The 13,902-nt window shown below is 32.0% G+C and overlaps 1 protein-coding gene across 1 annotated transcript; it reads right to left on the reverse strand.

The window, feature by feature from the left end:
- Positions 1-6,511: 6,511 nt before the first annotated feature.
- Positions 6,512-12,082, reverse strand: LOC123193845. Its single transcript, XM_044606912.1, has 3 exons — positions 11,799-12,082; positions 11,539-11,706; positions 6,512-6,911 (listed from the first exon to the last, which is right to left on the reverse strand). Exons 1-3 carry the CDS (start codon positions 11,936-11,938, stop codon positions 6,671-6,673), a joined length of 549 nt encoding a protein of 182 aa, XP_044462847.1. The 5' UTR covers positions 11,939-12,082; the 3' UTR covers positions 6,512-6,670.
- Positions 12,083-13,902: the final 1,820 nt, after the last annotated feature.

Below are 13,902 nucleotides of genomic sequence, written 5' to 3' on the forward strand. Positions count from 1 at the left end.
AAACATCATTCCCAAATTTGTCATCTCAAAATAACTAATTATGACCTCCTTGAATTCAGAAATTAATTTAAGATTGTTGCTAGCAAATATCAAATCATCTATATATAAGCATATAATAAGAACATCTTCTCTAAAATTAAATTTAATATATAAAGTATGCTCATATGGGCATTTTAGAAAACCATTCTTAGTAAAGTATGAATCAATATGAGTATACCAAGCTCTAAAAGCTTGCTTCAACCCATACAATGCCCTTTTCAACTTGTACACTTTATTTTCTTGGCTTTTTCTGACATTACTAAAAGGTTGCTCAACATACACTTTTTCTTCAAGTACACCATTCAAAAAAGTAGACTTTACATCCATTTGATAATTTTTTTAACAATTATTGACAATAAGTGAAACAATCATTCAAACAGTATCAAGTTTAGCAATAGGTGCAAAGACCTCAAAATAATCAATAATTACTTTCTATTTGTACCTCACCTTAAAGTGATCCACCTCCCTAGTTGTTTAAATTTATTCTTATACACCCATTTGACTCCAATTGGCTTTTTTTAGCTAGCAAAGTGCTTAACTCCCATGTGTCATTCTTCTTAATGACATGAATTTCCTTATCCATTGCACAAATCCAATGGTCATCTTTTACAACATCCTCAAAAGTGATAGGATCACAATCTGTAAACAATGCAAAATTCACAATATTCTCATCAGATAAATCATTATCATTACCAATAACATAATCCTATAAGCGAGCTAGTAATCGGCGTTGTCTTTGTGGACGACTAGATGACTCTATAGAACTTGTTTACATAATAGAAGATGAAGGACCTCTAGGTGGCTCCACAAATTGTTCTTCTTGTTGACTGTAGGAACTCTCATCTACAATACATAAAGACCTATATGAAGGTTGTGGTGATGCCTCTAGCTTTTTACTTGTCTAATCCCAAGCACCTTGCTCATCTTACAATCACCTTCCTAGTATTTGGATTAAATAGCTTATACCTCTTTGTCTCATGATTGTAGCTAATAAAAACACATTTTTCTGCCTTATCATCTAACTTCTTCCTGAAAGCATCTATAACATGTGTATAGACAAGACAACCAAATACCTTTAAATGAGAAATATTTGGCTTCTTACCCGACCAAACATGTTGTGGCATTTTCTCATAATTGCATCTCATAAGACACACATTCAAAACATAAACCATACAAGAAACGACTTTTGCCTAAAACCTTTTAGACATTTTTGGAATGCATCTTGGACCACCATGTCCATCACAGTTTTATATTTTCTCTTAGCTACACTATTTTGCTGAGGAGTATATCTAGCTGTCAACTGATGTTTAATTCCATTTTTATTGACAAAATCATCATAAACAATAAATTCAGGACCTCTATCAGTTCTCAAAATTATAATTGAGTGTCCTCTTTGGTTCTCCACATAGTATTTAAAACTTTTAAACAAATCACATGCATTAGATTTATTTTTTAGAAAATATATCCACATCTTCCTACTATAATCATTAATAAAAGTAACGAAATATTTTCTACTACCATTAGAAACAACCTTAACTGAACACAAGTTTGAATAAATTAATTCCAATGGTCTATTAGCTCTCTAAGTCTTGCCTTTTGGAAAAGGATATGTGTTTCTTTCCCAAAATACAAAATTCACATTGCTTATCAAGAAAAGTAATAGAAGGACAACCTAGAAATCAAATTTTTTTCTAAAAGAAAACTCAAACTCCCAAAATTCAAATGCCCAAAATGTAAATGTCATAGCCAAGTATCATCAAAAGTTATAGAACTTAGACAAGGTAAATCACTATAATTAAGAGAAATAGACATCAACGACTAGTATTCATATTTACCTTTACAATTAGTCCCAACTTATCATCTTTAATTGTAAAAATACCAAACTTAAAGTGCAAATCATAGCCCTTTTTAGAAAGTTGCCCAAGACTTAACAAATTATGATGAAGGTTTGGCACATATAATGCATCAGATATAAAATTAGAAGCACCATTTTTTGGATTAATACCAATCTTTCCTTTTCCAAGAATAGACACCCTTTCATTATTCTCAAATTTAACAAAGGATCTAAATGATTCATTTAAATATGTGAACAACTTCTTTTCCCCGCACATATGATTACTACCACTAGAATCAATAAACCAACTATTTTTCTAACTTTTTTCATTCCCAGAATAAGAAAATAAAATTGCTTCATCATTATTAGTAGAATTCTCAACCACTTTTGCATGAAAATTTCTATTATTAAATCTCCTATTAGACCAATATTTATATTGGTAATGACCCATCTTAACACATTTATAGCACTCAATTTTTGATTTATCACGCCTTTGATAATTATTATTGTTCTGCTGATTATTTAAATATAACTTCTTTCTTGATTAAAACTGTTACCTCTACCATGACCTCCGAAATTGCCTTTGCTCCACGACCTCTACCTCCGAAATTTTTGCCTTTTTGGTTTGAATCAACAACATTAGAGGTCTCCCTTTTCTCCTTGGATTGAACTAACTGGGCCTGCAATGCCTTTTTACCAATATCAACATGTTGATGATATAGGTGTATCTCATATGTCTCCAATTGGCCTTCTAAGTTGTCAATTCACAATGTGTCAAGATCTTTGGTATCTTCAATTATTCTCTTCTTGTGATGAAACTTGGGACTCAAGGATTGCAAAATTTTTCCACAAACATCCTTCAGCTCCTTACCATAAGTATGCAAAGCACTAACAATGTTATTAATTCTTGCAAAAATATTTAACACCTCTTGTGGGCTTCATCAGTGCCAACTCAAATTGTCTCCTCAATTCTTGCAATTTAACCTTTCTCACGTTATCATTGCCTCAATTGAAATTTACCAATATTATCCACATCTCTTTCATTGTCTTCGCATGCATAATTTTGTTGTAGACATCTAAATTAACATTGCTAATAATATAATAATGAGCTTGTTGATCATGGGCTTGATTTTCTCCAATTCTTTACATTCGGTAGCAGTAGACTATATTCCCTTTGTAGATGTTTCAAACCTATCTTGTATAACATGCCAAACTCTAGAGCACTTTAAAAATTCTTCCATCTGCAAACACCACATCTCAAATTTATTTTTTCCCTAAAAAACAAAAACCTAACAAGGTTGTAGGACATAAGAATTTTCCATCCTTCAAGCTTTTTGTAGGACCCCAACAAGCTCTGATACCGATTTGCAAGAGCCAAAATATTGGCTAAAAAAAATATAAAATTAAAAGAACAAAGATGATGACTAGAAAAAACAAATCTAGGAGGCAGAACTTTTAATTTTTAATTTATTGCACAAAACCATCACCAAGGAAGCACAAAAATGCACAGTATAGTGCGTTCCCGAGTGTCCAAAACGTTTTAGTTTCCGAAACGGCCCGAAATCGGTACGAAACGTTTCGGGGCCGTTTCAGTTATTTTACAAAAATACGAAAGGCATTTCTTGACATATCCCCAAGCATAGGAAACGTCCCAAAGCAATATGTTTCTTCCTCATTCCCAATTTCATTCAATTTCCAGTAACCTAACATCTCTCCATCCCAAGCATATATGTCTTGGCTCCTCACAGTCTCCGACTCCGACTCCAGCGCGACATCTTAACTCCTCACTGCCTCTGGCGGCTCAAAGTCTCAGGCGAATCTGTTACGTTATTCTTTAATCTTCATATTTTTCTGCAATCTTCATATTTGTCTTCAATATTTAATTTGACGATTAAACTGTAGAGATATGAATCAATCTTTGGTAAAAAGAGTTTCTCAAGTAGTTATTAAAGGAACATATGATGCATCTTGTTGTCAGAATTTTGAATATCAAAAGAAGGTTAGAAGAACAAGAGAAAAACCCAGAGAAAAGTTTGAAATATGCAGAGGGAAAAAAGTAAGAAAAGAGTGGACAGTAAATATTCATTCAGAAATTAGTGCTGTTTGGTTTAAATTTTATTCATGTTAGCGTTGGATTGTAAATACTTCCTGGAAGAATTGGAAAAAGTGTCCCATTGTTGTGTTATTTATTTTTTTCAAATGCAGAGTATTGTATTTTCTTATAAAAATTTGGTATTTATAAATAATCCCAATATTTTTAATATTTATACATTTTTCCACGTTTCCGCTTCCTATATTTTTGCAAAAATGCGTTTCGATGTTTTTGTTTCTCCGTTTCTGCTTTTCGATGTTTCCGTTTCCGTGCTACTTAGACCATCATAGAACAATTACAAAACCACTACTCAACCCTAGCCACAAAGTTTATGCAAAAAAAGAAGAAACCAACCACAGTAAAATAAATTGATAGTAACCTTTATAATATAAAATTAAATTACGGGCTATAACCCTGTAAAAACAATTTTACATAGACCAATTAAATAAACTAAAAAAAATTGATTTAATTCTCACATTTTGAATTTCAAAATAAAAATTTTTGACTACTAATTATCAAATGCGAAAATTTTATAAATAACAAACAATTTAAGCCATAATATATGTATATATCAATGCATTAACGAAGTATTAATTTATCAAAATCTGTTGAAAGATTTTGAGCCAAAAATAAGTGATAGGTAAATGAGATGGTTGGGGAAATTATTGTTGTACATAATAGTATATGGTATATGTAAAATTTTGATTGGCAAAATTTGAAACAATTTTACTCAAAAAGTTGTCACCTTAGTTTGTATATAAAAACTATATATAATTTATTTGTATATATAGTTTTATTCATTTTATATTACAACTTAAATACATTGTACTTTTTTTTATAGGTAAAAGTAGACATGTGTTATAATTTATTTTGACAAGTAACACAAATCAATGACATGAGGTTTACTATACATATAAACTACCTTATGCTATGTATCAAAAATTATTTATTATTCAAAGCTTAAATGTTCTTCACGTTCTTTTTATTTAGCCTTATTCATTGATTTTGTTCTAATATCTTTTGACAGAAAACAAAAGATGGAAGGAATTTCAAAACTTTTCAAACCAAAAGAGTTCAATTGAATGTTTAAGGGAAGCTTAAATATATTCAACTAAGTTGCATGATTAAGTGATGAGTTGGATGATTATGATCCTTTTCAAATATATGACTTTCTGTTAATCGATTTTTAATTTTTCAGTTTATGTTCAATGGATTTGTTGTTGAAAAATTTGCTTGTATTGATTAGTTTGGTTATAGTGAATTTGAATTTTGAACTTGATTCCATGAGTGTAAACTGTGGATATAACTTAATCATGTAAAAATCATTTGTCCCATTTTCGTTTAAAGACTTGTTTATAATTTTCGTTACATGAGTTATTAAATACAAATTACCTTTAATATAGACGTAAATTGTGTTTATGCATTATAATTATAACCAACTTGTATCTTTTTCTGCATAATTAAGGAAGAAAAATATATGAATAAAATCAACATACTTTCTTGGTTGAAAAAGTTAGTCAATCAAGTTTTATTTTTTTTTTTTAAAAAACTTGTAGTATCTATTAAATTGAAGCTATTAGTAGTAGTTTGTCTTAGTATTGGGTGGTTTCTTTTAGACAGCCCCTAATGCCAACTTATTTTGCAGCCTCAGCCTTTAAATTGGTTTTTTTTTTTTTCAAATAAATCAATCTTTGATCTGTTTCTTCTTCTCTTACATTATTTAAATGAGCAAAACCCTACCCGTTACACATTCAGACCAAGGAAGTAAGGGGAATCCATCAAGGGGTCTGATCGAGCAACTCTACTGTTTCTGTACATAATTCCTAATTATTGAATTTAAACCTTTTCATTTTTTTTTTTTGCTAAATTTAGAAGGGATGCGGTTAAAAACCAACAATAATCTTGGGTAAATTTAAAGGATGGATGAACATCTCTATGGTATAATCAAACTCTTTCTTAATCAACACGAAAATTTAAAAAAAAAAAGTACTAACCATATCATCAACACGTTGGTCAGCCAAAATGTCCTTAACAATTTTTTGGTTAGAATAGCCGATGGAACTCCTTCTAAAATGACATGATTTGAGTCCATATAAACCCTATTAAGACTATCACACTTAATAAAATGCTTTTGGTTCCTAACCTCAATTGTAACCTTCTATCTATTCCCAAAAATACTAAATACTTAAATTGCATCACAAGATTTTCTTTCAATCTTGTATGTTTTAGCACTTGGATTCGAGGAAGATAATTGGATGCTAGAGTGTCTGTTAGGCTATTCCTTTTGAGAAGTAAAGGATTTCAAGGAGATAAAATTTCGTGTATCTCAAAGCTTTGTGTCATCAGTTTCAAATAGTGATAGTGCAATTATGTTATGACACTGATTAATTTTCTTTCAAAATTAACAATTATCTCTAATATCAACTATATTTAATTGTTTAGTAAAGAGAAATTTGAACATAGAAAGTGTATTTATTGATGGTTTTACTGCAGTATGAACCTGTTTGTTAATTCAGTGTTGTTATACGTAACTAAGGTACCAAACATTTGCAACAAGATTGTTTCTTTTCATTAACAGAATCATAATACATGATGGTGGGTTACAACGGCTCATACTGATATTTCGAACTATGTATTGCTACTGGAAATGTCTTATAGCTAAGGAACCATCTATGTCAAAGTACAAAAAGTTTAATGTGTCGATATTAGTTCTCGTCTTCATCTTTCGATCCAAAGAATTTTCTCACAACAGCTGTAGCAGCCCCAATAAACATGAATAGAACCAGGAGATCAAATCCACCACCTATGCCAACTGCAACACTTGGACCGGGCGCAAAGAAGGAAAACGGCGACCACCCCCAACCACTGTAGTATGGTACGCCATAACCATAGCCATATCCACCAACCAACGGAGGGGCCACTGGGGGATTGATATAGATGTTTGTCCTGCACCAGAAAAAAGGCATTTACCTTTGAATTCAATTCAAGTGAAAATAATAGCAGGTAGTCTCAAGTGCTACCAAGTGAAAATAAGACATCAACCAAATTCAGCATCAATATATAAAATAGTCTCCATATAAGGCATATGCTCACACACTCCACTACTTGGTATATTGGCTGAAAATGTGAGAGTTTAAACTATTGGTGTTAAGAAATTTTTTACCTTCGTCTTTCTGGTATAACAATGTCATGTACTAAATGTAATATGATAATCACCCTTAAAATATAATAAAGTGGTTTGACTGTGGAAGAGAGCTTATGGATAGAATCGGATATATAGTTGACAGTGCCGACGAATTTTTGAACTCTCTTCTGAATGAGATCTGAGTCATGAAATTTAAGCAATTCATGACCGATGTGAGGCTGAAGTGCATACTTGCTATTAGCAATTTTCACGCCAAGAAACTCAATTTCAAAAACATTCAAAACCATTTTTGACTCATAAAGGACGATGCCATATGTTTAAGGGGTTATATAGCCCAATTCAAAAATGAGAATGGATAAAACAAAATAAACCAGGAAAATGATTAAAAAAAAATGCAGATGGAGAGATTTGAAACTAGGTGGCACAAATGGCAGATACTAATTCAAACCATTACATATTCTTAAAAGCAGCCATCCCTTCCCCTTTTCTCTCCTCCTCTCTTTTCAATAATTATTCCAACTATGCTTCTTCTAGGTTAGCATATATGGTATAATCCTTTCCTTCTCAGAAATGTATCATATTGTTTTTCAAAGTAATTTTAATCTGAAGCTTAGATATGGCTTTAATTTCAGTTTAATTTAAGTTTCATTGTTAATTAATATTTTACTATGTTTTTGTGTACATTGGGTGCTGGCCATTGATTTGTTGATGAAAGGGAACTGAAAAAAAGTGATTTGTTGATGAGATGGATGAGATATTAGCTTTTTCAAACTTAAATGGTGAGAGCTATCATTTCATCAAAAGTTGGGTGGGAATGAAAGAGTTATGAAATTAGGTTGTAAACTAAATTAATATTATTGACGAAATATTGTACAATTTATTACAATGTAATCTGAAAAGAAATCTAATCCTACGAAACAAGATAAATAATATATACCAAATCAGAATAATATCAAATCAGAATCAGATCAAATCAATCATAATCGAATCCAATCAGAATCTGACCGAATGAGAAAGTAAATATTATTTAACACTCCCCCTCAATTGCAGCGGTAGGTCTTGAAGTTGTAATTGAAAACACAAGGAATAAAAACGCTCACGAGACAATCTCTTGGCAAAGATATTAGCAAGATAAGAAATGGTAGGGACATATTAGAGTCGAATAGCTCCACAAGAAACTAACTCGCAAATGAAGTGCAGGTTGATGTCAATATGTCGTGTTCAAGCATGAAACACTGGATTGACATCCATGTGTAGAGCAGACTCATTGTCACAAAGCACAAGTGGAGATGAGTGTAGTGGAATGTCGAGATCTTGTAGAAGATAACAAAATCATTGAACATCAGTAATCACATGTGCAAGTGCTTGATACTCGAACTCTACTGTAGAGCGGGACACAACAACCTATTTCTTGGCAGTCCAACAAATAAGATTTCGGCCTAGGAAAACATAACCATTAGTGATAAAGCGATGCGTTGAAACATCAATAGCCAAGTCAGCATCGGAATAGGTAAGGAGATGAGGACAATCGTCACGATGAAATGTGAGACCATGAAATAAAGTGCCCTTAATATAGCCAAAAATGTGTTTAACTACACATATGTCTCTATGAGTAGGAGTAGATAAGTGTTGAGTGACCCGATTTACAACAAAAGTAATGTTAGGTCGGGTGAGCATAAGATATTGGAGGCCACCGACCATGCTACGGTAAAGAGTAACATCTGGAAATGGGCTATTATCATCAAATGGTGATGGCTTGGAAGTAACATAGGGGGTAGCACAAGAAATGCATGAGTCAAGTTAGTAGCGTTGAAACAGATCCACCATGTAATGATGTTGTGACAAATGTAAAACGCTAGGTTGTTGAACAACTTCTATACTAAGAAAGAAACCGAAGGTACCTAAATCTATAGACATAACAGATCCACCGTGAATTTATGAATAAACAATAAATTTTTATGTAACAATGAGACACACAACATATCAGATAAGATAATTGGAGAATAAGTAGATTTATATAGAGACACATACCTTTAATATGAAAACAATAGTGAATGACTGTTACCAACAATTACAAAAGACATACTAGAGTGAGGCAAGGGATAGGACAAAACACAAGCATTGGGTGTCATGTGATGTGTAGCTTTGGAATCTGGAACCCAACTAAAGTTAGATGGATCACACAAAGACATAACGATAAAAGAAGTGGTTATTGAATCTGTTGTGTAGGCAAAATTTCCTCGTTGTCGACAAACATAAGCGAAAAGCCCTTATTTATCACAAATCTGACAAGCACTTTGAGGAAGAACACCAATAGGAGTTGGGAGTAGAGGGGTTTGACATGTGGGTTGTCGGCAAAGAGTAGATGGACCACTATTACCATGACCAAGCCCATTTTTATTTTTACCATGAAAGTTATGCTTGTTAGAAGGTTTGGATGAACTTGAAGATTGTGAAGAGGATTAAGTAGTAGCCATAACAACAACTGAAGTAGACATATTAGAGTGTTAATTTTGAAGGTGTTGTTCGTGAAGGAAAATATCATACAGTTAATCAAAAGTGGTAGATGGTCGAAAATGCAATGAAGCGATAAAAGATTGGTACGCGTATGAAATAGGAAACCCAATTGTAGGAAGTGAGTCAAATATGGACTTGACATCAATAAGATAATCAACCATAGTTTAATCAAAAGCTTTTCGAAGAGTGTGTAACTTGTCATGGATGGAGCAAAGATGAATTCTAGAAATTGGATTCAAACGTTGATTAAGCAAAGATTAGGGTTTAATAGCAATGATACAGGGTAGTAATAAAGACTGAATAATCGAGGGTGAGACCGTAAACTTAATTCAAGTCAGAACTAGTCAATCAACACACAACCAATGAAAGTGAGATGGATTAGGGGAACCATTAGGAAGTACAGGTGGTGGAGGTCACACATCAGTGACAATAAAGCTCTGTAGATTGTGAATGGCAAGCATATTAAGAAGTTGTGACTTCCAGGCAAGTTAAGTATCGCGCACCAAGAGAGATGAGAAATAGTTGCCAATGTTGACTGTTGTAGGCAGCAGAGGCAGTGAAGCAAGCGAAAAAGAGGAACCCAAAGTGAAAGAATTAGCCACCATGATGGGAACATTTAGTGGCATCAAAGGAGTAACCATTGTTACAAAGCTATAAATAGTGGCCTCCAGTAATGGTAAGCCAGGAGTTGGACTAACTGGAGCTACCGTCAAAGCAATAGCCATGAAATGCACCATGAAAGCACTAGGATGACAACTGAAGATTAGGCTTTGCCGATTAAGAAAGTATAATGGGAGAAGACTTGTAATCGTTGAGAGGGAGGGTAGAAACTCAACACAGCTGAGAGGGATGCGAGCATCAATGTTAGAGAGTGTAGATGGATGCTCGAGCTCGAAAGAAAGTAGACGATTCTTGGGTGAGGTGGAGAATCATGGCAACAACGAAGTGAAAGAAAGATGGCATTGCATTGAGGAGCTGTTGGGAAGGAAGAACGTTGGTAAAGAAGAGCGAACCGATGTCAATTTAGTCTTAAGCCTGAAAAGTTGTTGGAGATAGAGGAAAAAGATTATTAGACGATAAGCTGCACTCGGGAAAGGAGAAGGGAGAAGCAGCAACATTCCAAAGGTTGAGGGTGGTAGTGAGACTGAAAAATATATGGGGGTTAACCAATATTCACCAAAGTAAAAAGAGAACCCTAAAAATCAGGGTGGGTATGGTAGTTTTGCAAAACAAAAAAAAAAAAAATTGGGTTCCTTTTAGGAAAAGACAAATTTTAAAGTTGAGAGTTTAGGAGGATGCTAGCCGCTCTGATACCATGAAAGAGTTATGAAACTGAGTTGTAAACTGAATAATATTATTGATGAAATATTGTACAATTTATAGTATTACAATATAATTTGAAAAAGAAATCTAATCCTATAAAATAGAAAAAATAACATACACCAAATTATAATAATATCAAATCAGAATCATATCAAATTGTAATTAGACCAAATCAAATCAATCATAATCTAACCAAAAGGGAAAGTAAATATTATTTAACAGGGAAATACTCATTTAGTTAGGGATAGAATAAGCAATTCAAGATTTGAAACTTAGTTACTGATATCATATAGCAGATTACCAGGCACACTATTCTTGTTTAAACCAAACCCTTGGAATTATGAGGGGATTATGAATAGCAGTTATTGGGTTGTTCTACTTTCATTCGAGAGTAATTTTCCCTTTTACATTTGTTGATATTTCAAACTAAGAGCATTTTTATATGCTATCAATTTTGAGTATCTAATTGAATATTTAAATACATATTATTTTATTTTTATTTTAAAATTATTTTAGTTGTATAGCATACAGTTTTATTGATGAATTAGTATTGGGTTTATAATCACAACCAAAACATGAATAAATTACCTTGAATTGCTATTAGCTCTAGGGGATGATTGGGGCGCCGATCGGAAAGCCTGGCCACCAACTCTACCACCAGTCTTGGCAGCCAAAGCATCACCAACTGACCCCACTGTCAGGACCCCAGCTGCAAGTGTAACAATAGCCAGCTTTGCAATTTGGTTATCATTCTTCCTGCAAAAATTAAGAGTTAACTTTAATTAGCTAGATAAATCAAAAGATTTCTCAAAACACATAAAATTACCTAACTATAAGACAACAACTACCTGGCAGAATTTTTCTGGTCGTCTTGCTGGAATTTGCATGAGAGAAATTTAACAGAAGCAGAGAGAGTCTTTGTTCTGGGTTTGTAGGTTGGTGAGAGAGAATTTGTTAAGAAACTTTGTTGAGATGAAAGTATGGACATTGTGAGGACTTCAAAATCAAATTGTATCTGTTAAGTTTTTTTGGATTGTTTGTAATATTTCAATTCCTTGGCTTAGCTATTTTTTGTGGTTTGAGGTTGGGAGTTTGTAGAGTTCTTATCCATTTCTTGTTTCTGAGTTTGCCGCGTGGTGGGATTGTAGTGGCTGAGTGGAAGTCTCAAGCCTAGCCTGTATATCTTGTTATACGACGGGGAATAAATTAATAATGTATTTTGATTAATTGAAAAATGTAAATAATTACTGTATTGGAATTAGAAATGTTAATGGGTCAGAACAGGTTGGCTTTGGTGTGGCCCATTGGGTTAATGGGTTGGGTCGGGCCCGATGCCCAAACAGTAATGGGCCTTCGGATCAGGTCGACCAATTGAAATATAAAGGCCCAAGGCTTGACCCATTTAATAACGGGCTTTAAATGGGTCAGGCCAGGCTTTAATTGGGCCGGCCCAGCCCATTTATCAATATTTTAAAAAAAATTAATTAAAATTTTTAAACACAAATTATTTTTCAATTATTAAAACCGATGACAGTACCTCAAATATTTTATTTATAATCCCTCACTTGTGGCGGAGGAATACCATGATTACATGATGAACAATATTATAAATTGATAATATAGTACAAATAAATTAATTTACATACTATATAAATTATAAAACATAAATAAAATATATCTACTATATAACATTTATCTACTCATTTTTTATATCTAAATCTCTGAATTCTTCAAAGATAAAGAATTATTATTTGTGAATTCAGATATTTTATAATTTTTGTAATGATAAAATTAAAATAAAAATAAAATTATAAATATAAAGAATTATTATTTACAAATTCATATATTTTTCGAAAGAGAGTTAATGAGAGAAAATGAGATTGAAAATATAATGAAATAATTGAGATTGAGAGATTAAAAGATTTGTAAATAAAAGTGAAAATGAAAGAAAATAGAATAGATTTATCTAAAAAAATAAATTAATTAAAAAATAAAAAAAATTAAGCAGAGGCTAATCTGTCTGGCAAAAGCTGCCGTTGCTTCTGCAATTTAGCAAAAGAATCTTCTACCAAGTGGCAGAAGCAGCTTCTGCAATTTAGCAAAAGAATCTTCTACCAAGTGGCAGAAGCAGCTTCTGCTTAGCAGAAACAGGAAAACAAAAATTTTATTTTATAAACAGTGTTGGGTCGGGCCAGCATATGAGTCTAATATTAAAGCCCTAAGCCTGACTCGACACTCTACAATGCCATACCGGCTTTTATCGTGCCCAGACTTTTTTTTGTGTTTTAGGCCGGGCCAAATAGAGGCCCGGCCCAATTGACGTGTCTAATTGGAATAATAGAAACAAAAAAATATTGACTTATTATTTTATTTAAATATTTTTAATATGTTAATTTAGATTAATTAGAAAGAATGAATAATTAAATAATATTATGTGGATAATTTTTGTATATAATTTTGTGTATAAATAATTATGTATCATTATGTGATTAGGTATTGTTTTATTTTTAATTTTTAATTATCCAATCACATCATAATATACAATTATTTGTATATTAAATTGTATACATAAAACTACTATAACTAATTATTATGTTTAATTTTTAAAATAAAAAATTAATATATTATTTTATTTAAATATTTTACTGTATTAAACCAAATTTATTAAGTATAAATAAAATTATAACAAAATTTTTATTAATTTTATATTCTTTTAATGAGATGCAATAATGAAATTATTTTTTTATATTATTAATTATATCAATTTAATAATAAAATAATATTATAATTTTTTTATTATTTATCAAACTCAATAAATAATATAAGATAAATTAATATAATATTTCCGCCCAATATATTTGAGTGAGTATTTTTAATTTAGCATATATGTTGGATACCAATTATTGCCCCAAAGCCCAATGAAATAAACCCGAAAGAAAGGCTGGTATTAAA

This window comes from Mangifera indica, chromosome 13 (genome assembly GCF_011075055.1).
Source record: "Mangifera indica cultivar Alphonso chromosome 13, CATAS_Mindica_2.1, whole genome shotgun sequence".
Lineage (NCBI taxonomy): Eukaryota > Viridiplantae > Streptophyta > Magnoliopsida > Sapindales > Anacardiaceae > Mangifera > Mangifera indica.

Bases quoted from the DNA above. Each gene is read 5' to 3' on its own strand.
- LOC123193845 (XM_044606912.1), bottom strand. From the start codon at position 11,938: ATGTCCATACTTTCATCTCAACAAAGTTTCTTAACAAATTCTCTCTCA. The intron at 11,707-11,798 runs GTAGTTGTTGTC...TAATTTTTGCAG, and splicing joins GACCAGAAAAATTCTGCCAG to GAAGAATGATAACCAAATTG. The intron at 6,912-11,538 runs GTAATTTATTCA...TTTCTGGTGCAG, and splicing joins AGAGCTAATAGCAATTCAAG to GACAAACATCTATATCAATC.